The 26,994-nt window shown below is 41.2% G+C and overlaps 2 protein-coding genes and 1 long non-coding RNA gene across 5 annotated transcripts in view; 2 read left to right on the top strand and 1 right to left on the bottom strand.

The window, feature by feature from the left end:
• Window positions 1-7,925, top strand: part of LOC115582951 (transient receptor potential cation channel subfamily M member 7-like) — a 62,057-nt gene extending 54,132 nt beyond the window's left edge. The window contains exons 36-37 of the mRNA XM_030419207.1: window positions 7,503-7,588; window positions 7,715-7,925. Coding sequence (XP_030275067.1) covers window positions 7,503-7,588; window positions 7,715-7,734 — 106 coding nt within the window. The 3' untranslated portion in view covers window positions 7,735-7,925. The remainder of the gene's footprint in view (window positions 1-7,502; window positions 7,589-7,714) is intronic.
• On the bottom strand, window positions 7,339-22,706 carry LOC115582626 (uncharacterized). Its single transcript, XM_030418694.1, has 3 exons — window positions 22,326-22,706; window positions 13,660-13,925; window positions 7,339-9,823 (listed from the first exon to the last, which is right to left on the bottom strand). The coding sequence occupies exons 1-3, from the start codon at window positions 22,397-22,399 to the stop codon at window positions 9,372-9,374; spliced, it is 792 nt and encodes a 263-aa protein (XP_030274554.1). The 5' UTR covers window positions 22,400-22,706; the 3' UTR covers window positions 7,339-9,371.
• On the top strand, window positions 16,625-18,915 carry LOC115582632 (uncharacterized). 3 transcript variants are annotated; one of them, XR_003984198.1, is made up of 7 exons: window positions 16,625-16,790; window positions 17,559-17,627; window positions 17,712-17,804; window positions 17,905-18,000; window positions 18,150-18,329; window positions 18,490-18,578; window positions 18,703-18,915. It is a non-coding gene; the product is annotated as an uncharacterized LOC115582632 (long non-coding RNA). The 3 variants fall into 3 exon arrangements; XR_003984197.1 differs by having other exon boundaries at window positions 16,627-16,752; XR_003984199.1 differs by lacking the exon at window positions 17,905-18,000 and having other exon boundaries at window positions 16,628-16,752.
• Window positions 22,707-26,994: the final 4,288 nt, after the last annotated feature.

The following is a 26,994-nucleotide window of genomic DNA, read 5'->3' as shown; positions in this document are numbered from 1 at the left end:
ACCGGGGCAAGTTCCAGGAGGAGCTTGTCTTCTACGGAGAGGTCCGGACATGAGACAAGAAGGATGTGACAATCCCCAGTCAGCGGCGCTATGTCATCTACTACAGCTTCCTGCTGAGGAAGCAGCTGCTGTACAAACCCGTCGCTCTGCTCTTCCACAAGATGCTGTTTGAAACCATCCCCATGTTCACTGGAGGAACCTACAACTCTCAGTTCATGGTGTACCAGTTGAAGGTGAAGATCCACACGTCGAACCCGACTAACACCAGGAGAGAAGACAAGCGGATGCTGCTTGAGTTCCCGCAGCCGCTTCCTGTTTGTGGAGGTATTAAGGTGGAGTCCTTCCAGGAGGTGGAAGCTGAAAATTGATGTGTTTTTTGAAAAAACATCTATCGACTGTTGGGTTTAGGCATGTTCCCTGATAGGTTAAGGTTATTAAACATGGCCAGATCAGGCTGTAAGTACAAAGTAAATACAAGTCAACTGCAAGGCAAGTATATGGGCATAGAATACTGTCATAAATCGCGTGCGCGCGCAAATCAAACATCTGCCTGCCTGCGAGGAGAAAAACAACTCTCCTCTCGTCGCTCAGAAAACTTTCACTCTGCTCGCTTGCGAGTGATTTTTTTTAATGGGCGTTTTTGTCAGTAAGGGGGCGGGCCTTGGGGCATGCCAATCACCATTGTATCCCCGAATAATTGGTTGAGCGTATTCGCCAATCGGACAGCAGAGTACGGCAACACCACTAGGATAAACGGGACAAACCACACAGCCCTGAATGCCTTAATGACAAGTATTGCGATTTGGTGTCTTGACTTGAATGTTTGCAAAATGTCACACAGAGCAATGAACCTCAGTATGTTTGTCTGAGTGCTGTCTTTTCTTTCCTCCATCGTTGACATTAATCTGATAAAATGCTGATCATTTTTTGTAACTTTGGAAAAGCGCTCGGGGAAAAGAAATGCGCTCGCGGATGTTTGATTGTGTGCGCACGAGTCTCAATTTATGCGCGCGATTTATGGCAGTATTCTATGCCCATACAAGTAAGTCATTTGTCAGACATCTATTGGACTCTTTAGTCTGGCATCGGTGATGCTAGGTAACTGGAAGTCACCTAGCATCACCGATGCACCCAAGCCTCCACGCCACGTCAAGGCAGTGTCCATGTGGAGCGCCCTAACTATAACTATATACAACTCAATTAATGGAACTATGACTACATGTAACTACAACTAACTATAACAAAAAGTATGTAAATCTAAATAAATCTAACAAACTATATCAAACTAAAACTACATCTATATAGAACTAACAAACTTAACTAACTATATACAATTGAACTATTTACAAAAACACCAAAGTTGATTAAATATATCACATAAAAGGAGAATGTCGACCGTCCTTAACTCATATCCCTGTTGATCGAGGTTAGAGAGTGCTGTCAGTGGGAAAACTAACGTGAATGTCAGGCACAGTATCAGCAGGTATCAGTGTGGCAGTTAGAGCCAACCTATGCTGGCTGACATAGGTTGACTCAAGCTGCCTCTGTGATACCTACTAAATATTGTGCCAGACATTCACTGTATTTTTCCCACTGACAGCACTCGGTCACCTCGATCAACAGGGATAAGAGTTAAAAACGGCCGACGTTCTCCTTCAAGCAATCACTCATTCAGTGAGAGGTTGCAACCCTCAGTTCATGGTGTAACTGAGGGTTGTCATAGATTGAAATATGGAAATTGGATTACTACTGTAATCATTGTGGTTATTACAAGCAAGTGATCGCACAGAGCTCATACATTCAAGCTATACATATATATACCTATGTACACAAAGTATAAATAAAAACCACAAAATGAGAACCCCCAAAAGATTATAATTTTTATACATATTCAACACCAACAAAAAAAAAAAAAAAAAAACGGTAAAAAGGGGACACAATCAACCTGGGGAGGGTTTTATTCTAACTGCTACTAAAAAAGAACATCCAATCAAGCAAATACTCATTTTTGGAGTAGTTGATGTTCAAAGCACTCTCTAGTGGGGATAAAGTAACAAACAAACACTCAAATAAGACAGGACTTTAACTAGTACTAAGCACCCCATCCCTTGTTTTATAAGTCTTACATGCTAACGTTCTCAAAGGAGAACGTTGGCCGTGTTTAACTCGTATCCCTGTTGATCGAGGTGAGAGAGTGCTGTCAGTAGGAAAACTAATGTGAATTTTCAGCACAATATTCACCAGATATCATATCGAATCCCTCACCCCCAGAAGGAAAACGATTAACCTTGTCCTTAAGACTCTCCTTACTTGGAGGTGTTTGGAGGGAGGGGGTGGGTGAGGGACTAGGTAGTCAGGGAAGGGGACATTTTTCTTTAAGGCCAGAAGCCACATCCTCAAATATCGACTGTGTCTGGCCGTCCACTTTACTGACTTTCAAAATGTCTCTTTGGTTAAATTTGCGTGATCCCTAATGCCTAAACCCCTAATGAAACAGTAAAAAATCCCTATATAATGAAAATTAAGTGTATAAAAATTAGAAGAAGGGCAATAAAAATAAAGTTGAAAATTAAAATTACAGGAACATTTTGTTGAAAATTAAAGGAACATTTTTGTTGAAAATGTATAAGACCTCCTAAAAGTGGAAGAACGGGGGGTTTATGAAGCCGAAGTGCTTTCCCAAGACCGTCCTCAGGGCTGCGGTCATCTGAGCCCTCTGGAGATTCCAGAGATGCTTCACCGTCCCCTTCAGGATTTCCGCCTTCTCCAGTTTAGAGTGTCTGTAGCTATCTTTTTTGAATGCATCCAAGATGAGAGTTTTCAACTTGCCCAAGCTCTTGTTCATTCTGGCTCTTCTCCTCTTTTACTTAATTGGCTTGGACAAGTTTCTGTCTGTGTGTTTCTGTGATGTTTTCTATGACGCTGAAGTCTGGCCTCAGTGATACTAGTGACTTGGACACTCCCTGGTATCACCAAGGCATTCAAGCCTCAACGCCATGTCATGGCAGAGTCCATGTGGAGGGATCTAACTAACAATATTTAACTCCTACTGATTAAAAATAACTATCTGACTTATCTAAATATATCAACTATAAGTAACTATGAGTAATTTAATCAAACTTAATTATGTATAACTATGTACATAACAACAAAGGATGCCACATGGGACTCAAACTGCCTGGGAAAAAACTACCTCCTTCCGTATCTCTAACTTTGCTCGTGATGTGTTTCATTACATTCTATCATCTTTAGCTGCTGCTGCCGGGGGTTTGGGTAGGGGTAGCATCGTGGGAAGGAAGCATTCATTGAGCGACACATTGTGCCTGATTCTGTCAGGCTCAGTTTCGTTGCTCACCCTCCGACTCGCGCGCGCGTTAGGCTCCTTGGTCCGTGTTTCAAGACGGGTCGGGTGGGTTGCCGACATCGCCGCAGACCCCTGGCGCCTTTTACGTGGGCCGGTCCCCGCCCTGGCGATGTGACGCGGTTGGGGCGCACTGAGGACATTCAGCCGCCATATAGACAGTGTTTGATTATTGGTTTAGTATTTTCTAGGTTTAGGGAAACTGAAATCAGCATCCACCCATTCATACCTAGAGATAGCATATTTGACCATTTTTGAGCTACTGTAAAAACACTTTGCTTTATAATTTCTGGCTTTGGGTGGTATATATGACTTCTACACATAAAAGACTCCAAGTATAATTAATAAAGTATTTTTACTGTACCAATATGATTAGACAACAATTTGTTAAATTATTTTTGTAATAAACGAGTGTTGCTATCTGAGAGGTTTTTTTTATTTTATCATCTGTGTATCTGTTATTTATTTATTTAATTTATCCTTTTTGTCTTTTGACTTAGAATTGTTTGTGTGAAATGTTGTGTATGTCACCTGTGTCTCAGTGGAGTTGGGAATATTCGATGTACACTTCTGTGAGTTTAACTGTGCACACGTGTTTTGAGTAACATGTCAGTGAACATATCTTTCAAAAATGGTCAGAAACATCTCAAAAGTCACAATAAGATGAAAGACATGAGTCAACCTCTGAATGTCAAACATTTGAAAGTGAAGACTTTTAAGGCTTTAAAAGGCATCTGGGCACCTTGAGGATGATGATATGAGTACTTAATTATTACAAAAATCCCCAAGTATAACAAATTTAAAATAATCACAGTAAAAGAGTACAGTTGATTCGTTCTATAAAATGTGTCTCTGGAAAGGAATGGGATGTTAGAAGATTTGAACATCTGATTAGCAAAAGCGTTGTGTTGTAGTGAAAGAACAAGAAAGGGGTGACATATGCCATTAAAGGCAAATCATTTTTTTGCGTATAAATTTGTTCAAACTGGATTGAAATTTAAAGACTCCTAATGTCATGGTTCATTTTGTGTTATGTTTTGATATCATGGTTCCCTATGATATCAAAACATATTTCCCTGCGGTTTGTTGTAGTGTCTCTTCGTATGTCTCTAGTCTGTGTTTTTGATTTCGCCTTTTTGATTTGAACTTTGCTTTTTGTTTGCACTTTGTTTAGCTGTTTTGTCCTTGGTTTCCACTTTGCTTTCTGTTCTCTTTTTGTGCTTTATTGTATCTGGCTTCCTTTTGTGTAATTCACCTTTTTGAATAAAGCTCGCTTTTTGTTCTCTCCAATCCTGCCTCCTGTGAGTAACTGCGTTTGGGTCCACCTCTTATTCCCTCAGCCTCGTGACACCTAATTGACTCACTAACATATTTTGGGGCTCGTCCGGGATCTGAATCAGAATCAGAATCAGAAATCCTTTGATGTCCCACAGACGGGGAAATTTGTCACAGCAGCGTCAGATTGTTACAAGAGCAAAAGCAATTTAGTTCAGTTGGTAGAGCGCGCGTCCCATCGGCTAACGTTATCAGCTAGCCTGCCTGACAATATGACAGCGTTAGATATCTAACACCATCACACAAATTAGTCAACGTGAACTAAGTTAGCAAGCTTCATGTTTAATTAAATATCCAACAGAGTAGGCTAATAACATGACACCAATCATTTTAATGCTTTAGTTAACAACTCCACCACTGCTCCCATGACTTCCTTGTCAGAAAGACGTCGTTGGTGTAGACACTTGTCACTCAAACATGTCTGACCAATGGGGAAGCACCCGCCCACTGCCGGATGTTTGTGTCAAAATAATTCAATCAAAAAAAAAAAACGACTTCAAAACTTTTTTCACTTCATTCAAAAAAAAAAATCACTTTAAATCGAAAAAAAATATTTTCAATAAAAACAACACTTCAAAACATTATTTTTTTGGGGGGGGGGGGGGATTCAATTTTATTTTTGCATTTGAACAGTTTTTTCTTTGATTGAAAATATTTTTTTTGATTGAAGCAACTTTTTTGGCATTGAATTATTAAGACACAAATGTCCTACCCATAATATGGCCCAAACACAAAAAAGATTACTTCAATCAAAGAAAACATTTTCAATCAAAAAAGTGTTCAAATGCAATTTTTTGAGTCTCAAATATTTTTTTGCATTCCAAAACTTTTTTTTCTATGATTGAAAACGTTTTTTTTTTTATTGAAGTGAAGGTTTTTTTTATTGAAAATATATATTTTGATTGAAGCAAACTTTTTTTTGATTGAATAATAAAGACACAAATCTACCTTCATAAAATACAAGATTGCTGCAAGTCTTGTAACATAGAAATAACTTGTTGGTACAAAATAATATAATTAGCTAAAATAGCTTAATGCCTAATTTAGTACAGCCAAACCACTTTGTGTAGTTAAAATAAAATGTGGACAGCTTTTAAGATATTTTAGTAAAATTAGAGGAACAGTTCAACTTTAAAAAAAAGTGTGAGCAGCAGGACGACGGTCAGCTCACCTCCAGAGCCTCATGCTTAATCACTAGAGACTGATTTAGGGACTGTCATTAAATAACTTAGCACAAATATATTAATACAATGTGACCCAGCTAATCCAAACCAGCAGCGCAGAGAAATGAGACACAGCTCTTTTTATTGTATTTTAGTGTTTCCTCTATTTTATATGAATATTGATATACAGAAATGATTTTTTTCTCAATAGCTTCCATGTCATGTGGCCCACTGACTTCTGAAACAGATTCTGTTTCCATAAAATATATAATAATGAAGAAAATAATGGCAAAAAAGTTCTCTAATGCTCAAGAGGTTAACATATTTTCAAGCAGTAATGTCAACCTCTACACTATTTTGTCTCATGTCTTAGATTCTGATCCTGAAATTCTGAAAATGAATTTATTTCTTTCAAAAATCTCACCAATAGTCACCATTTAAAGGGTTATTTTTCAACTCTTCTTCCAGACCCCCCTAGTGTTGCTCACTTACCAACTCAGAGCACCGCTGCTACAGAAAAAATCTAGGGAAACACTGTGTTCAAAGAATTTTGGACGCGTGGGGCGAACTATTACTTTCTTAGCTGCAGTCGTCCCACCAGGACAAAATAAATGTAAAGAGAGACAAACTGGAGCCGTATATTTTCCTTCTTTTTTGTACTTTGCCAATCACACCTATGAGTAGTAGTAGTAGTTTAGATAGTTCCCTAATAAAAAACAATCAGTGGGCAATTAACAATTATCTCTATGCTGTTCAGTGTTTCCTACAAGAAATCTGTTGGTTAAGGTCGTGATTGTGAACACTTTAATGGCCGGTCAAAACATATTTTGGCTTATTCTGATTATAATACTGAGGTTTGGAAGACATGCAATTCTTAATAAGAAATTAACACTAGTTTATTATTTGACTATTTATTGGAGCGCAAGTGCAAACTAGAAATACAGGCTACACATCTAAACAAAAAAAACAAAACAAGAAATGACTACCGACTGCTAATGTGACTGTTAGTCGGAAGCCCGCAAATGGGCCCTTTCCTGAAATATGACTCATATTGAAGCACATTGAATAAGTGGAAGGCGACTTGTTAGAACCCACAAGGAAGTCATGTTGATGGATTTATAACTCACTCAGTTCAAGTCGCTCAACTGTCACGTCTCATCTCATGTGTGTGGTGTGGTTCTGATGAGGCAGCGGCTTTTCTCTCACTCTCTCTCTCTCTCTCCCTCCCTCACACACACACACACACACACACACACACCTATGAGAGCCCTCTTCCCTCTCCATCAAGGGATGTTTTGTTGACTCCACAGGATCCAGTAGAATAGTCCTGGTTGCAAGGAAAAGAGTCAAAAGAGTCTTTCCTCTCCTTTCATTACAACAGCACAACTTTTGAGCTTTACGTTGGCTATTTGTTCACTCTTGGTGTATTTGTTACAGACTATTTTTACTTCATTTATGGACCAGATGAACACATTCAGATCAGGCTGTGATTGCTGCTTTATTTCCAGACTGTAAAACTGTAAAGTCCAGTAAAACATTTGAATTGAATACAGAGCCACATTTAGGATGATCCTACTTTGCTATTTTATAACCATTTTGTCAGACATAACACAAAAAGTCTTTTACATTTAATTTTGTTTTAGGGAGAAAGCAGCAGCTGAACATCAAAGGCTGGGCAGAGAACGACCACCTTCACAGGAGGGAAACATTCCGCCATGGCTGGATGGAAGTAAGGCAATAATAAATTATAAACAATAAATAATAATGCACCCATTTGTCGGAACTGACGTCACTTTTTGAAAATCTTTGCATCCGTGTTAATGTGATCTTGTGTTTACCTTTTCTCTGTGTTTAGAACAAGTCTGGAAAAGATAGGCCTGCAGGGGAAGGTCGAGCCCAGCGGGCCAGAGACAACTGGGACAACTTGAAAACAAAAATCTCTCTTCAGACACAACCTATGTGTTCACGTGTTCGTGCCTAAGTGTTAATGCCTCTGAAGTTCCTGTGATGTTGACCAGAAATGTCAGCTTTTGTTTGTTAAAAAATAAAACTTGAGTTGAGTTATATTTCTGCTGGCATGTGAATTTTTTGTAGGCTATTATATTTTGTTTCATATACACCATATGTTGATGTATTTAACGCTGAGTTGAATGAGTATAAGTACTTGCTAAAGCTACTTTTTACTAGCAGTAGTTTTACAAGCTACATTTCTGAAAATATTTCTTCATGCCTGGACAAGATTACAAAGCAAGGCTTAATTGGAGAGTAAATTCTTATATTAAAATCTCAAATAAATGGCCAGCAGAATGCATCACTTAAGTATAGATGACTTCCCTATAGATTGAAAAAAGTGATTTTGGTTTAAGAGATGAGGGACAAAATCCCGTTAAGGGTGTCTCTTTTGTGTATGCATTTGTGTTGTTAGGGTCTGGAAACATATAAGCTTTGCCTATTCCAACCCATTTTCAAACTCTTGTAGTACTGTGTACTGTCTGCTGATGAATTTGGTGTCTCGTGAATATTCAGTTTAAAATAATTCTTGTTGATTCTGAAAATATTCTTGTTCCACGGTACTGATAACAGCTGAAGTTTCCTTGTTTCCCTTGTACACACACAGTCTGTAGTAAATGTGGGAGAAAATGGGAGAGGAGGGCAGAAGAGAGAGAATCAAGGAGAGGACAGTGGGAGAAAGAAGGGGGGAGGAGAGAGAAAAGAACACAGCAAAAGGTAGGATAGAGGTGAAAACAGAAGCCAGGAGAGATAATCATTAGCCAAAATTTCACTTTTTAAATGTATTTCTTATGAGATATTGAGGTAATTTGAAGACTTTTAGGAATGCATTCCTACCACTCATGCACTGTGTAATAGGCCATATAGCTTAATTACACCTCCACCTGAAAGAACCACCAATTATAACACTGGAGATTATAACAGTTTATATGTATTAATAAAATGTCTGTTTGTGCAGTAATTATCATAAACAATACAATGATTTTTATAGTTAGTATAGTATAGTTATTAAGTAACCAAGTAACATTTTTGGGTAACATTTGATAAGTTAAATGTACAATGAAAACCCCAGACATTTTCAAAACTCCAACTTTCCATCAGCATGGGGATGAGTACATAATGATAAACTTGTAATCAAGGCTTATGTGTGTCGGTAGGTGATCACGCCTGAATCAACACAATCATGAACATGTATGCATACTTAGAAAAAGGATATGTAGAACTATGCTTTACCCAACCTCCCACACCCCTCTATGTCCAACCTGTTGGTCTGCAACAAAATTGTCTTAATTAAAACTAAAAATATGTTGCACACATATTAAATAAAGGATTAACAGAACAATGAGCATTTCTTTTAGCCAAGCCACATGCAACCCACACCAAGTATGCTGGCATTAATATTTAGGAAAACATCAGTGATCAACAGTTGTGTAAATAGAACATGCAGAAGATCCTACACAACACACTGACACAGATACTTCAAACACTCAGAAAAACAAACATTAAGTAAAAAATCTATGAGGGGAGAAGTCAAGGTAATAATATCGAGGGCTATCTTCCTCAATCTTGACACGAGGGGGCACTGGAGGGCATTCTGGAGAGGCAGGGCTGACCTGAGAAGGCAGAAGGGATGAAGCCCTGGTTGGAGTGATCTTTGCTCTGAGGCGAGAAGGGCGCAGGGTGGACACAGGAGAGACGACACTCGTGATGCTGGTGGTTGTGGTGGTGTTGTGTGTATGGGTGTGTGATAAGCATGTAGAGCTTGCATGCGAGGGACTGTGGTCCCCCCGGGAGAAGAATGATGGGGGAGGCAGTATGGTGGAGGAAGGTGGCTGATGATCTTGAGCCCCTCCTAGACTGGCGGGGTAAGCTGAAGGGCAGTGAGCATGCTGGTGGATGGCTGGTTGACTGTACATGTTACCCAACGGGTACGACTGGTGTGCTGTGATCCCACCTGCAAGGAAACAGATTTAAACAGAGATGTGACAGCTGAACTTTACCGAGGGTATTTTAGCTCAGGAGGGCAGGGCAGGGCCATATCTCAAACACACCTCATTCTCTTATATGTCTATATATACACACACCTACCTGACCTGTATTCCTGTTTGTTCCCTTTTTTCTGTTCCCCACCTTGACTCCCCTCTTATCTCTCTCCTCTCTCATTAGTCCCCATAAGCTCATAAGTGGTTATTGGTGTGCCATGATATCTATTGCAATAGATGCAATGCACAAATATGCAACAAGTAAGTAACGAGTTTTTAATTCCCTATATTGGTACTTTGTACGCATTTGGCATTAATGCAACTGTCTGGTGGTGGGAATTATTTAAAGGCCCTGATTGATGGCCCGTGTGAAGGAGGATAACGGGGGAAAAGGGATCGTTTGCTGTACGGAGCAGCTCACCTCATTTTTAATTTTGTGACCTGTCTGGTTTAAATCTGAGTTGCTGCTTTTATGTCATTTTACAAAGTTTCAAATGAATTTTTGAACCATTTCAATAATACATATTTCATGGTCGATGTAGTTGTGCCAAATTTGATTTGGACTTTAGTAGATAAAAATATGGGTTTAAGTGTGATTAGATTACACGTCATTATCATCGTTAATCTTTCGTTTAAAGTTCAATAAACACTTATAATGTTGTGTCCTGGTGTCTGAGTGATTCAGCCACCTGCTATGCAATACGTAGTTTCGAGTTTTGTTTTCTACTACAGAAATCTATATCATGTCTTCCCTCTTGCTTCCCTCAAGATGTTTACATTGAAGCGATATAGCCCTTTGTTCCATTAACAAATGCACAAGAAGGGCAAACAGAGACAAAAACATAGTCCAACCTACAGCCCTGGTTTGGTAGAAGCTTCTCTCTTGTTCTTGTTAGGGATGCACATTTTTAATTTTTTTATGACCGATAACCGACGCTCATTAACCGATTAATAACCATTATTACACGGCTCTTCTTAATGCTGCTAAGCATATTCGACCGTCGTCAAGGAAAGTGGCCTTTTTGCCTCTGATTCGCATATTTCGTATCACTCCGCTCTAAAATCTTAGCCCTAAAATCTTTGCTCCGCAAGTAGTCCTGGTCACTTATCACCTCAGCGTCTTTGGTTGCCGACCGACGTCAGCTGATCTGTAGTCTACTTCATATGGGAAAAAACTACTCCTATGCCACTAGTATGGATGAGTTTCACATTAACTTAAATATTTTTGGTAAATACGGTGATTTCGAGTCTTGGCAAAAGGCTGAGTTGTCATCAAAGGCCAAGAAAAGAAGAAGAGGAAAGGAGCGAAGAGGGAGAAGCGAAACGGCATCGGTTTGGCAAACTATTTCTCTGCTGAAAAACACTGAACGCCTGAACGGTAACAAATAAATTGTATAAAGACATACTATGTGACGTCTTTTTCTTGTTGGCAAGTAGCCGTGTAATAAGCGGGATAATGTATAGAACGGCGGTCATTATCTGGAAAATAAGTCCCTTCAGGAAGGATCAGACCCCGACGCGCAGTGTACTGGTATTGCTTGAATATTTCAGTGCTGTACCGCATAGTTTGCAAATAACCTCATCTCCTTTTCAGTGAAATTTGTCCCACACAGAACTCCTTTTTTCTCGCTTCATTTTTGCTGTGAAGTGGGCTGTGGCGGAAAGTACATAAAGGCACATTTTGCACGTGTGGCACGCGTCGACACGCTCCCATGAGTTGATTGACAAGTAGCTGAAAAAAATTTAACCGATAGTATTAATCGGTCAAAGTTCCTGTTATCGGTTAACGGTTAAACGGTTAACCATGTGCATCCCTAGTTCACGACACATCATTTTATCCTATTAGACATTTCTGTACAATTTAGTTGTAATTATTGTATGAATTCTTGAGAAATGGCAAAAAATTTGTTTTGGAGGTCATAGTGACCTTTAACCACCAAATCTTGATCAGTTAATCCTTGAGTTTAAGTGGTCATTGGTGTCAAACTTGTTGTAATTCTCTAAGCATTTCTGAGACAGTGGCCCTCATTTATCAAACGAACGTACGACAGAAAAACGTGCGTACGACCATTTCCACGCAAACTTCGGCATTTATCAATCTGAACGTGAGCGGGAGCTACGATCAAATCTCACATCAGGTCTGAGATCGTGTACGCAAATTTGAGTCTGTGGATTTGCGGTGCAGCACAGCAAAATCTGGCCGAGTCTGAAAATAACAAACCTCAGCTGTCATTAAGCATAAGCAGTCACATATTTAGATCAGAGATCAAAACGGGTTCTTAAAACGAATAAAAAAAAACCATTTTTTTTAAAAGCCCACATTCTTACTGAAAGGCTACCACTTTTTTGTAATATAAAATATGAGGCTACGTGACAACTAATTAATGGAATACCTAATAACCCTGCTACAGAGCAGGAACGCAGACACAGTGTGCACACACGCACACGGGTCACAGTGGAGCTGCTTCGGGTTGCTGAAGGGCAGGTGGCTCTGTCTCGGACCAGCAGGGGGAACGCTGCTGTATATCCCGGAGAAAGTGTGCCATATCATTTTGGCCTGTCAAGTTTTGCACAACATTGTATTAGTGAATGGAGTGAGTGCCTTCGATGTGCCGGCGCAGCCAGATGAGCCAATGCCCATGGAACCGTGGCAGCACAGCCTCCACTGGGGGCTACACAGAGGAGACAGGACCTCATTCATCACCTTTAAAATGTAAAGTATACCTTAAACTCTTGCAAATGCTCTGCAGTATTTAATCAGTAATGTGAATTATTGGTGGAATTGGCTAAAGGCATAATAAACACAGAAAATGGACAACATTTAGTCATTTTTAGACTTTATTAAGGCTTTTTTAGAGTTTCATTAATTTCTTTTAATGTGTTATTTGTTGCCTCATGTGCGCCGACAACTGAGGCCAATAAACTGCATATTTCTATTTGTCTGTCCAGGACCTCTGCCGTGATGATGTTTGGTCTGGGTGCAGCACCGGGGCCAGAGGGCACGCGCTCTGGGGAGGAGACCTGGCCGACATGATGCTGGTGCCTGGCTGTGAAGCATTTAAAAATACAATAAAAATGTATACCCATGTAACATGTGTAAGCCTAATTATGTGTAGGAAATGTGAACAGTCAGAGTTTGATAGATTTTACAATGCAAGCAAAAGGGGGTTGTTAGTTACCATTCTGCTCTGGCTCTGACGCGACTGCATCTGCGTCACCTCAGCCGGAGTCCGTTCCTCTGGCAACGCTGTTGACTGCCTCCGTTATTCTCTTCCATACAGCGTTTTTATGACGTCCTTTAATTCCATTTTTCAGACTGCCAAAACGCAAATCTTTGTTTTGCTCCACCTCGGATGTCAGGATGCCGAGCTCCATTTCGAAAAAGTTTATTTTCTTGCCAGTGTTTCTTCTCTCCATGTTTGACCTCAGTGGGCGAGGCCTCCGAACCAGGAATATTTAAGGGCGTAACATGTTAATGACGATCGAATTCAGCCGCCGCATTTATCAAGACCCGCTCATTCGTACGCTGAGATTGGTCAGATACGAATGTTTCATAAATCACACGTGTGTCCTGTCATACGACCAATTCTGCGCTCAGATCTGCGCCCGTTTTCACACAAGATTGATAAATGAGAGCCATTGTGTCCACAAATAAATAACTTTTGTATTTATGGATCTTCATGTTTTGGTTTCCTTTTTTTTTTTAAATATTTTGCAACCATGTTCTCACCTCAACATGTAAGACGCTGCACTGGTGCATTTTTTGTTTCCAAAAATAAATAAATCAAATGTCATCCCTGTGACTCACCACGATGGCCTGCAGACTGCAGCAGGATCTGCCCTGTGCTCTGGGACTGGAAGTAGGCGTGAGCTCCAGTCGAGAACGTGACCGTGCCAGTGGAGTTTCTTCTGGGTCCAAAGGTCAGGGAAGATGTAGGGTTAGAATCTGGGGGGTTGGGGGTGAGGTATGCCATGCGGGGCAGTGATGCTTGAGGTTGATGCTGGGGCTGGCTGGTGGAGTAGGAGGCCTGCAGCTGATAGGGGAGGTTGTTGTTCTGCTGGGTTGAAGTCAGACTGAAGACGATACAAAGAAGAATTTAGTCTCAGATGCACACACCCAGTGTGAGAGAGATCCATATGGTCATAAACTATTAAACTCCAAATAAATCCATATGTCTCTGATCCATCTGTCTTTTTATCACTCTTCCAAGACAAGGAGAAAAGGAGTTATACAAGGAGATGTTAGGTGAAGGCTGTGCAGTGACAGGACTGTCAAAAATGACTGACAACATCTTTATCTGGAAAAGGGGGTCCAGAAGGAAATCTGTGGTATTTTTTTACAATGATTAGTTTATAAATCACTCATATTAGCTCCCTGTCTGGGTTAGGGTCAGTTCACCCTAAGAATTTAGGGGCTGTTCACACATATCTAATCAAGAGCAGGGACAGTAATAGGCTGCCGCTTATTATGACTTGGACGTGTACTGTTGCAGTCCACCATGCCCAGCTGAGCAACTGAGATGTGGAAGACGCTCAGGGGACAGCTGAAAAAATGTTCTAGTTGATGCAAATATAACAACCAGATGAGAGCCAATCACACACAGAGAGTTTTTTACCACTCTGCTCCACTAATAGAGTGAGGATTGTTTCAAGTGACTAAACTGCAATCTTGTCAGCTCAGGTGCCACCATATTAAAACAGTTTCAACAATGTATACTGCCCAGAGATTTATGATACTATATAAAAAATATAACTACAAAAGAGCTATTGTGCACTCAGGACACAAATTGTCTAAGAAAAGAAAATCTTCCTTGAGTGTACTATATGGTGGCTATGTTAGACACAAACAATCGAGCAAGTAAATTGTGTGCTAGTTAAATTACAGCATACTGCTCTGTATCTATGTATATGTGTGCAATAGTGTCGTCAAAAACATCGAAATACCAACACAGAAAATCTGAATATTTACATTGTACATATCTACCCATATCAACTGCGCTTACTCGCTCTTTCTTCACTCCAACCCTTGTTATTTTTATAACTCAATATTGTGTTAATTTTTCTCTACAGTATCAATATTTTTCAAGATATTGTACTGAAGTAGGCCATTCCTGTATCTTAAAAAAAAAAGTTTGATAAGTTTGGGTCTACAGTCTTGCTAGCGACTTTGAGAGGCTGTACTTGTGCATAGTCATCATAGTGATGTTCACCAAATTAGTTTAGCATGTTTGCATTAGGTTGATGGAGATGTCATTAGTGTTCCATGTGTACCAATTTCCATGCCAATCTATTACAGTAGTAAGAATATTTAACCTTAAACATCATTGTTATGAGAGAAGTAGAGTCAGGGTTCGTACACATTTTTCAAGGTCAAATTCAAGCACTTTTCAAGCACTTTTAAGGGTCATTTTAAATTTTTTCCAGCACCTTATCGCTGGGGTAAAATACATATCTACAGGAATATATATAGTCGTGTTTATTTATTTTTTTCACTTTTTATCACAATTATATAAATTGTATTATGCTGTAAACATCTAAAATTATGTTTCATAATAGCAAAAAGTTTCCAAAAAAAGGGAAGCCACTTGGCGTTCTTCAGGCACACTTGCACCGAGACAAAGAGAGACCTGAGAGCACTCTGTAATTTCCTTTTTTGACATACATTTTAATGTTTCAAAATGCAGTGTTGGGAGTAACGTAGGGCTGGGCGTTAAAACAATAACGATATCTATCACAATAGACAAGTGATCAATATCAATAGAAAATACGTTCGATAGAACGATCAATAATTTCACCGAACTCCGTTAGAAACAGGTGATCAGCAAGCGGCAAAATACAGTGCAAGGCCCAGTTGATGGACGAGAGTCTGCTTCTCCAAACTGAGGCTGCACTGATCGGTGATTAGAGTAGGAAACAGTCCAACTATAGATATGTACTTTATATGACCCCAATTCAAAAAACTCGAACTATCCCCTTTAACATATTGTCAAGCAGCAATGTCAGCTTCTACACTATTTTGTCTCATGTCTTAGATTCTGAAATCTTGAAATCTTGGGGGGTGGGGAATCAATAATTATCGATATCGACTGATATGAAACACTTATATCATGATTTTTCATCCATATCGCCCAACCCTAGAGTAACGCGTTACAAAAGTAATGCAATTACTGTAATGCATTACTTTTTGTTGTAATGCAGTAATGTAAGGCATTACATAAAAAAAGGAAACGGTAATATTTTACTGGGTAACGTGCGTTACAATGCATTATTAACCCTAAATTAAGTGCTGTGTTGTTTTCATACAAATTTTCCAACACCGCGAGATTAGGAGGGGAGAAAAAATCTGCGCAAATGTTTAGTCCTGTTAGTGCGAGAGAACTATTGATTGAGGAGAAGATTACTGCAGCAGCAGACAAGTTGGACTCTACATTTGCGAGATGAACATACACTCATTATTTTTAGTTCATCAGAGACAACAATTAAGTTCACTTTGTGTGAGAAACCAAAAGATCTCTCTACCTCACAAAATAGCAATTTTTAAGTAATTTAACGAAACATCTAGAGCGATGCCACACTAACATGAAGCTAGTAACCAAAAGATGGCAAACTGAGGATGAGAGCGGAGAAAAAACTAAGCATCAAAAACAACATTCTCCCGTTCTGCGATGCTTGAACCTTGAAAAGTGAGGAGACTGGTGGCAGAGTATGTTGTCGAAGATATGCTGCCACTTTCAACCAATACCCAACTGCAGCCACTACGACCCCCGAAGCCACTACAAACAACGCCCCATACAAACCACGCCCCCACAAACTACGCCTACGTGTTGCTACGGTGGCTGGGAAGGACGATTAAACTCACAGCAGCAAATGCAAGCAGTCAAAACAGAAGAAGAACAAGAAGGTAAATGCAGGCAAGACAAGACGGCAATGCCAGTTCAGGTGAGACGCATTTATATTATTTTTAAGTTCCTGGTTAGGAGGTGTGAACATTGAACACTTAATGTCATTTTAACCGTACGTTCGCCAACCGCAGTTGTCAGCAGCGCCTGTAGGCAGACAAGATGGAGATGCCGTTTCACGTTAGGTCGTTTACATTTTGGGAAGATGTTGACGTTTAATTTAATGTTTGAGACGTCTTTTGCCAGGCAGAAATAGCATTAATGACTGTTTTTCAAAGACACCGGACTCCATTTGTAAAAACACATTTCGTCAAACTGATATACTGAAAATGTCCGTAAGCAAACCCATTTTGTGTCGTCTTTTACGTTATGAAAATCAGGTTAATGACTGAGCAAGGGATGATGACAGAAGTATTGAGGGAACACGGCACGTAGACGCAGAATATTGTCATTTAACTCAACATATCAATTTGTTATTTTGACACACAAAAACATTAGAAAATAGGGTCATGTGTTATATCACTTCAAATAACTGTACTGGCTAGAGATTTGTCAATGGTGACGTTTAAGTGCATGTCAGAAATGTGCGTGAGTGACATACAAATACATTTATTGCAAAAATGACTGATGTATTCTTGAATCCATTTAAATTGTTCATGTTTGATTTGTTTATTGTAAAAAGCAGAAAGTTTGTATATTTTGTCAATAAACCTAATTTGCAATGTGGGTGCGATAGTTTTAAGTGCAAATGTCAATCCTACCTGGATCCCCATAAAACAAACTGACAGTTATGGTTTGCTTTCTGCAGAGTCCACAGGACACCGACCACATGTACAGCAAGAGGCCTTACAGCTTTCCAGCCAGAGAGAATATTAATGTGAGAGAAGATCATCGCATGAGAGCAACATATCCAGTGTTTACAGCTGTGCACTAAGTCATGACTTTGTGTGTCTTGATTAAGGACAATAATGATAGCATGGACCAACACGATGTGGTCACCACAACCAGAGACGTTGGGATCCTGAGTGAAGACGCATCTTTCGACAGGCTTGTGGTGAGGACATGCAAAGGATCAACAAACAACAAATCTTATTTAATATACTTTACCAGAATAATTACGTTTAACATCTGAATGCTGTTTGATCAAATTTAAGCAAAGGGCCCAGCAAGCTGACCACCATAGAAGAATCACTAGTGACCTTCATGTAACGTTCATCACTCAGGATAACGGTCTACTGCAACATCTTGAAGTGAGTTTGAAAATGGAATTTAAGTCACATAGTGTAACTAATTTTGGTCAAAACATGTTAAATGAATGATTTAAGTGAAACATTTTCTGTTAGCCTAGTGTTTGTACATTTATTTTGAGCATTCTCCAAAGAAATATATATATTTACAGGCGGTCATTGCATGAAAAGTTACATCCTCCTGGGCAACATCAAAGGGCAGGGTGATCATTTTCTTTGAGGAGGATGAGCAGCTGGACAGAGTGCTGGGCTTCTTCACAAGCCTGGTTGAAGCACAGACAACCAGGTGTCACAATCACGTGGCATTTGTTATGGATGTGCTTCTGCCAGAGGTAAACTATGAAACTTTTTTATTTATTATATTAACATATTTCGTATAATTGTTATTATTGTCAGTCTTTAACTTATGGTTAATATCTTGTTAACTGCAACATGACAGACAACTTAAATGTCTAAATGAAAGATGTCCATTTTGTTCACCTCATGACACAGGCAACAGTCCACGCCCTTTCAGCTGTCCATGCATGTTCCATTGACAGAGCCACAGAAGTGTATAAATGTGGACTGCAGTATGACTTGAGGTATGCTACATACATAAGGAGAGTGCTAATACCTATAAGTATTGTTTTTTATATTGTTTATGACAGCCTCTCCGTGTGAATTTCCTTTCACTAATCGCTATTTTCTTCCATTTTGTCTCATCAGTGACAAACGGCTGTTGGCTCATTACATGACAAAAAACAGGAGCAAGGAGGCAATACAGCAACTAGAAACATATGCTGAAAAACTCAGAAGAGCTCTGGACTCTGAGGAGCTTTTGAAGAGGCTTTAGTATGTGTGTAGGATGAATTAAAAAATAGTCTGTGAAATGATAATGTTTTATTTTATTGCCAATAAAAGTTGTTGATGGCTAATTCATTTGTCTCAACTTTGTGTTTTGAGGTACATATTTTAAAGACCTGTGTATGGTCATATTATAAATACATAAATACATTTTATTTGTGTCAAAGGGCCAGCAGTCTTTTCTGTTAACCCAGAAGAAATCATCACCTTAGAGTGATATTTATGGCATCTGATGTAGTAGGCCAAGCTCTGTGACAGAGTGGCTCTTAGAAAAACGGCCAGTGGAAACAACCTATTTTAATCGGAATGACTGCTACTAATTATTATTATTATTGTAAATATTTTATTTTAATGAGTTTAAAATAATCTTGTGCACATACATTAGTCACTTATATAAAAAATGAAAAGATGCATGCACCAGATTTAGCAGTCCTATATAATCTTTTATCAAATTAATCTTTTATCCCAATCTTTTATTACTTAACTTTCTATTTTTGTATATATCTATTGTTTCAAGCACATTGTTTGCATTGAAAAGCATTTAATGCTGTGAATCAACCATTAAAGTTGTTAAAAATGATCTGGTTATTGCTTTGTTTCCTTTGCTTTGTTTCCTTGTGTTAGTGCTCTGGGCCTCCACAGCCACCGTAGTGTAGTATGGGTGTGGTTTGTAGTGGCTCCGGCTTGCTGCAGCTGCAGCTAGACCCTTCTCCTTGGATTCTCCAGTGGATTCTCCATCTTTTATAAAAATTGTGAGGAAGATCCCCATCCAGGCTAGCAATGACAAGGTAAACTATCATTGCCTCAACAGGTTAGTGCTGCTGGGCTACTGACTGTAATATAAAGCCACCAGAACAGCGACATAACTTCAATCTGCTTAACATCAGTCTGTATCCAAATAAAAACATACAAAAACTTATGTTAAACTCAATAAGCATTAGCTCAGGGGCCTTACAATACAATGCTTAACATTGCAATTCATATTCAGCATGTTCAGTATGGCCAGCCCTTTCAAAAACTGTTTTCAGTGCTGGTGGTTGTGAATTTTGGTGAAAGTAACTTAAAAGTAATGCAATAGTAGTGTAATGCCTTAGAATTCAAAGACAGTAATATTATAATGTAATAAAGTTACTGAAATGACAGTAACAAGTAATAAATAATGCATTACATGTTTGGAGTAACTTGCCCAACACTGTCAAAATGTGTCACCTATCTGTAAGAAGTCTTGGCTTGCCATCTAATCTTACTTTATTAGATGCAAGTAATGAAAAGTGGAGAAAAGTGAACATTCCCTTTTAACACTTAAAGCTCTTACAGATGTCAGTGCCTGGTGTGACATTACACAGACAAACTGAACAGTCAGTTTCTGACTCTGGCACGTTCAGCTCTGGTGTGAGTGACTCGTTTGCTGACAGCCTGTCAGCAGCAGGAGAGATGCTCTGTGCTGCACAGAGTGCTGTATGCTTATTCATCCAAGTTTATTAATATTGAACGTGTCATCAGTCCAAATTGCATCGAATTTGACCTTCTCCTCAGCGATCCTTCTCTATTGCTACCAAGCTGCATGTGTGACGACACACACACAGGCCACAGACTGCATACACAGTCAGGCGCTTATTTAATGAGGTCACGTAATGTGATTAATGGTGCGTTAATTATTCTTCAGCATGTTATGGTTTCCATATTAATCACATGTGTTAATGCGTACCTTTTTTTCTGCAGTCTATAGTTTACACGTTAACTTTGACAACCCTTAATTTATATAATTTAGTCTGTAACGTTTAGCAAACGTTAGCAGTTAACATAAACAAAGTGTTAACGTGCAGCGTTGGCATAAGTTACTCAAAGTCTAAGCTTACATTTCATGTGACTGGAGAGCGCAGACTCTCCCATTGCACAAATCTGAAAATCTTTTTTGCAGCTCTTGTATGACGCCACACTTTGATTCGGTCCTCGTCTTAACCATGGTTTGTAGTTATCATTTTCAAGCCATGCAACGCTCGTTAAAACAGCAGCCTCCCGGCATTTTGTCATCTCTTGCTGTCTCTCTTCGAAAGGGGGCGGGGCTACACACTAACCGGCAGGTCAAAGAGAGGAGCAGAGAGGCTCAGCGGAGCCCAGGAGAAAACATCTCCACATAAGGTCCTCTTACTATCTAGTCTGATCCCAATTTTGTTGAAAGACACAGAGTAACAATGTCAAGCACTTTCAAGCACTTAAACTAAAATCCAAGCACTTTTCAGACCTTGAAAACACAACATTGTAATTCAAGCACCTTCATGGATTTCAAGCATCCGTACGAACCCGGAGTCTGAGGTTGATAAACTTTGTGCCAATCAGGCAATTTTTGTAAGCGAAAACTTTTGAGTGTTAGGGGATCGCCAAAAACAGCAGGTTTCATCCTCTTTCATGGCAAAGCAGATTGACCAACCAACATTGCCATCCACAGAGACATGCCACTAGCTATACAAAACAAACATTTTCTTAATTACCTCATAATGTCCAACACTGCAGGTAGTCATTGGGTTATTACTACTTGCACTGTTTGAGATAGAATGTCCCAGTTACTCTACAGAACACACTGTCAACCAATCTGAAAGGAACTATTATTTATGTTCAAAGTCGTACCAGTGAAAATATGTTGTAATGTTGTTGTAATTTAAGTGAACTGACCCTCCAACTTTAATAGCAGGACAAGATTGAAAATGTATTAATATTTATTGTTTGTCTTTGTGTCGTCTTCGGGGGACTTATAGTGCTGTGATTCATAACGTCATCTAATAAACAAACGTAACTTTGTAAAAAGCAACTGTGGAAAATCGCTATATTTACTGAATGATGTAAATGTGCTAATTAGGGGTTTATCACAACTACATGTGAAAGGAGCTTCACTCTGTTTTGATTGATATTGAGCCATTTTCTATGAGGATGAAATATAATGTGTGGACTGAAGAAATTCAGTGGAATGGGAAAGTACACTGTGTTCATGAGACACGGGACGCAGGGGGTGACTCGGGGTGAAGAACGCACAGTTCCAGGAACAGTAGATATCTTCAGACATAATGTTGCAGGTGTAATTGTATAAACCTGTCACATATGCAGAAAAACAAGAGAGCGTGCTTGAAGGCTAAAGATACAGAATAGGAACTGGTTAGAAGAGATGGCTCTGAAGCAAAGCGGAGCGAACCAGTTTGGGGTGAAAGCAGGACAAGCTCCAAAAGTGAGTGATGTACCCCAGAGACGAACGTAGCCAATCACAGAGAAGGAAGGAGTAAAACTATCCAATGGTAAGAGCTCAGGGGATCGCCCAAGAGGAGGAGCGCGTAGAATGAAACCCAGAGTCACAGCTGACCGAACTCAGAACACAGGGCACTTAGCTCGAATGCATATCTTTTATGTGTGGTGTTCTCCAAAGATCTTTGTTAAATAAAATACTGCAGCTTGTTTACAATCCGGTGTCAGACTCTTCTCTCGCATCAACCAACCTGGGGAAGTCAAGATTGGCTTCAACAATTTGGGGGCTCGTCCGGGATGCGAAAGGAGGATTGAGATTCGGCATAACATCGTTCGAAACGTGGACCGTTGCGGAGACAGACCGGTCAATCTCTAAAAGGCAAGCAGAAACCTATTGTAACACTGAATTCTGCACAATTTGGACATATTTTACGAAATTCCTGTCTCTGGGACGTTCCGTGTGAGATCGCTAAAAGACACAAGATTGTGAATTTAATACTAACAATAATCTCTGTGAATTGTAAATAAATTAGAAAATAAGGAAAATAAAATAAGTGTAGTCGGTTTAGAGCCCGTGGTCGGGGCAGACCGGAGAGTGAGGGAGAAGTGAAGGGGTCCAGCCGCTTCGTGCCAGAAAGCAGCCTACACAGGAAATAGAGTGGTGGGTTTAGAGCCCCGAGGCGAGTAACGGTTTCGAGCCCGTGCAAAACAAATGTAAATAGGGTAGTTTTTTGAAAGCAGCTGCTGCCTCAAAAGCAGCCCCTCTAATACGCGTTACTAAGTGGCGAGAAGTCTGCTCTAATCGGACGCGGTTAGAGAACTGTACTGGCAGGGTCGGACAGGGCCGGGTGAAAAGGGTGCCCGGGGAGTTGACGCGCCCCAAAACAACACCCATGGAAAAACATTAAGGATTTTACAGAGATTAATGTGAAGTGATTTTTGTGTATATAACTGTTATATTTGACTAAGATTTTTGAACAGAAAGAGAGACTGACTGACTGACAGACCCTGGGAGGAGAGGAAGAAGCAGGGACGGCGCCTGAAGGGCTCCGTTTCTCACCAAGAAAACGAAGTAAGCAGAAAAAGAGACTCCGCGAGCAGGTAAAGTATTACCACCCACACCAAAGAGTGGATGACTGAGAGTAGATAACGGGGCAACATTAAAATAGGAGTAGGGATAAAAGAGTGAATGCGTGCACAGTGAAGCAGCGGGATACCTGAAACCTCACGGTGTTAACATAAAGTATCTGACAGTTGAAGTAGCTGTGCATGAACAAGAACACACAATTAGAACCGTAACGACAAAAAAAAAAAAAAAAAAAAAAAAAAAAGTAGACAGGAAAATAAGGAGGAAACAATTACTTAGAAGGGAGGGCGTTGCCTTGGTGTCCCAGGCTGGGGTGCTACAAACAACAGACGCAAGTCAGTTGGGCAGTGGATCCTAAAGAGGGGAGCTGTCACCTCGAGGAGGCTAAGTCAGTTACTCGGAACGAACGTGTCACACGAACTGACTGGCCAGGGCAACTAGGAAAATGTATGGGGAATTCGACAGGGAGATAGACGATGACGGGTGGGGTCCAGTAATGCGAACTTGGTTGCCATTACTGGTCCAGGTGCAGAAAATGGCAAAGGCTGAGGGTGCGTTACAGTCCTCAGAGAAGAGACAGAAAAAGAAAAAAAAGCATTTGAGGAATTGACACAGACACTGAAGGATTTAGGGAAAAATGGAACAGAATGTGAACCACTAGGACAAATATTTTGGAGAAAACAAAGACTGTACGAACAGGGAACGGGAAGCCAGAATAGAAGAAGAAAAGGCAGGACCCATAAGCAAACGCAAATGGAAGAAGGAGAAAGAGACACAGGAAGGACATAAAAGAGAGTGGATGAGAAAAGCGCTGCAGTGGCAGGGGATAGAGCACCAAATGATAGATGAGGATTGGGATGGGTTTGTAAGGAAAAGACCTCCTCCATACACGCCCGCTCCACCACCGGGCACGAACCCAAGTCCGCCCGCACCTAGGTCATTATACCCAATACTGAAGGTGGAGTAGGGAGAAGTATTGGTTAGCAGCTTAGCCCCAGAGGATGCAGGTGGTGACATGAGGAGCAGTAGAGGAAGTCTCAGAGAAGTAGAGGGTGAATTCTCGTCAGTACAGACATATACGCCAGGGGTAAAGCAACAAGAGTTGAAACGCAAACCACTAGGTCACGAAGTTAAGAAACTCCGGATGCAGGAAGATTTTGGGGGACAACACTTGGTAGACAAGGAGGTAGTGTCACCCAGAAAGGAGATACCCCAGGCTTTTGAGGATAGGCAATTAAGAGAACGAAGGCTGGGATTTATTCCGGCAGCGGCAGGGCATAAAGTCGATAAAATCATGCCTAGAACCCTTGTGACACAACCAGGCCAGATGAGGGGATCTAACAGGGGTAGGCAGACTGATAGAACAATGACACGGGTACAGTCCGGCCGAACACCATCCCCCGACGACGCCCCTGATAATATAGGCAAAGTAGATATAAGAATGGAAGGTACGTGGAAAGAGACAGGAAGGAAAGCAGAGGTAGAAGGGACACTGGAGGGAGTCTGGTATCCGTCAGATGGGGAAGGGAGCAGCGATGAGGAACACAAGGAGTGCAGTGGTCAGGGGAGTCGGGACCGGGAGCGCACATACCACGCCCTGAACGACATGCTCGACAAATCGGCCGTAATGCTAGAGCATTTAGAAGAAGAACTTGGTACCAGAGGAGCTCAGGTAAGACCTAGAGAGCTGTCTGGGTCAAGGGAGATGGGGAAACTGAGGGCACAGCCGAGGGTAGAATATCAATATCCATTGGTAGCCACCAGATGGAGGGCGGGATAGGTATAAACCCTATAAAGTGGGGGACGTGCAGGCAATCATAGACAAATTGCCCCCAATATTGGAGGGAGGAGGCAAATGGCTGGGACAGGTAGACAGTCTGACCGCAGAAAACCGCTTGGCGTTGGGAGATTTTAGGGCCATAATGTGCAGATGTCTGTCCACAGCGGATGGAAGGGAGATAGAAAATGAAGCGCGCACAATACTTACACTGGACGACACACCACTAGTCAATGTCATCTCAGATTTGGGAACAGCCATTAGAGCAAAATATCCATTGCCAAATGCAGCGGCCGTGCCTAAGCTGAAGTGGGACGGGGAGCAGTCTCCTCGAGAGTTTCTGGATAAAAGTAAAAATACTTGGACTCAGCATACTGGCTGTCACCCGGGTAAGCCCGGAGTCCAGAGGGAATGGTATAGACAGGCGGTGTTGGAGGGAGTGCCAGCGGACGTTAGGGACGCCATGAAAAATAATCCAGACATGGCGGGGTGCGACTCTCATGTGTGGGAGAAGCACCTGATACATCACCTGACCAGAGCGCTTGATCAAAAACAGGAGGAGAAATCCACCCTAAAAGACCTACAGGCACAGCTATTAAAGCTGCAATTGAGCGAGGCGAGGGCTACAGCTACGGAAAAGAAAAAACAAAAACCAGAGCCCAAGAAAGCCATGGTGGGCTCTACTGACTCTGACTTTCCTGACTCACATCCTGTCCCTGAGGGAAATGTAATGTATCAAGGGTACAATGGACAGAGTGGTAGAGGAGGTCGTGGCGGTTACGGGGGAAGGGGGTCGTTCCGTGGGCAACCGCGTAACATGGGCAGGGGAACATGCTTCTTGTGTGGCAAAACAGGACACTGGGTGAGAGAGTGCCCAGAGAACCCGAATAATCAGCAGCAAGATACCCGTCAGTCTTACGGACCTCGCAAAAGAGGAGGAGGCGGTCCACCACAGGCAGGAGGCCCTCCACGAGGGGGACACATCACGCAAATGCAGGTTTCACAACAACAGGGAGACTGGCAGGGGTGGGAATGGCCAGAGTCACAGTGACACACCCCACAGAAAGACCAGGGCGGCAACGCAGAGGCAGAGCCGATGCTGCTCGTACGGGTCGATAAATGTGAACTGCCTTTCTTGGTTGACACGGGAGCCACGTGCTCCACTCTGAACGCCGTTCAACCAGGGACACTATCAAGTAAAACCACGACCGTAATGGGTTTTTCTGGGGAACCACAGATACTGCCATACACTAAACCATTGCTGACCGTGCTAGGAAAGCAATCACTGACTCACCCGTTTGTTTACTCCCCTACTGTACCTGTAAACCTGCTGGGCAGAGATTTGTTGACGCGACAGGGGGCGTCAATTTTATGCAGTCCGGATGGACTGGTGGTGACTTTGCCGGATGGCACAGAACTCAACTGTAATGCAGAGCAGGGGGGAGGGCAGTATCTGCTGAAGCCAATTGAGGAAGAATATGCAGACATATACTGGGGCCGACTGTTACTGGAAACAACGGCGCATGGGGGCGTGCTTTCCGCGTTTATGTTGTGGAAACCCTGGATCGTCTCCCTCGAACCGTATGTCCCGCCTCCCGATCCTCCACATGTCACACTATTTTATGACAGGCAAAACACAGAGTGGTATCAGGAACAGTTTCGGAGTCGGTTGAAGGGTAAACACTGGCAGCACAGTGAAAGAAATCTGTATGTTGCGCCGCAAGGGGTCGCGGCTGAGGTAGAGTTGTCGGATGAACAGGCTTACTGGTACATGATGAGTGATGAATTTGTACAACATGTATCTCTCGCCTTGCACCCAAAATATGAGGCCAAAGAACTGGGGGGGATGGTTAAAAGAGCGAAAACAGCGACCGACTGGCAGTCCACTCCGATACCTCAAATAACATATTCCCCTGCCGCTAAAACCTATTGTATCGCACTCACGTCCGATGACACATGCCTCCTGGAAGAACTTCAGATTGCCAGACATCACGGCAGGGAAAAAACTGATCACCCAGATGCGGCAGCACTTATTGACGGGTTACCATCAACATTG

Source organism: Sparus aurata, chromosome 6 (assembly GCF_900880675.1).
Source record: "Sparus aurata chromosome 6, fSpaAur1.1, whole genome shotgun sequence".
Lineage (NCBI taxonomy): Eukaryota > Metazoa > Chordata > Actinopteri > Spariformes > Sparidae > Sparus > Sparus aurata.
The sequence above is the reverse complement of the archived record's forward strand: the minus strand, read 5'-3'. Positions and strand labels throughout refer to the sequence as shown.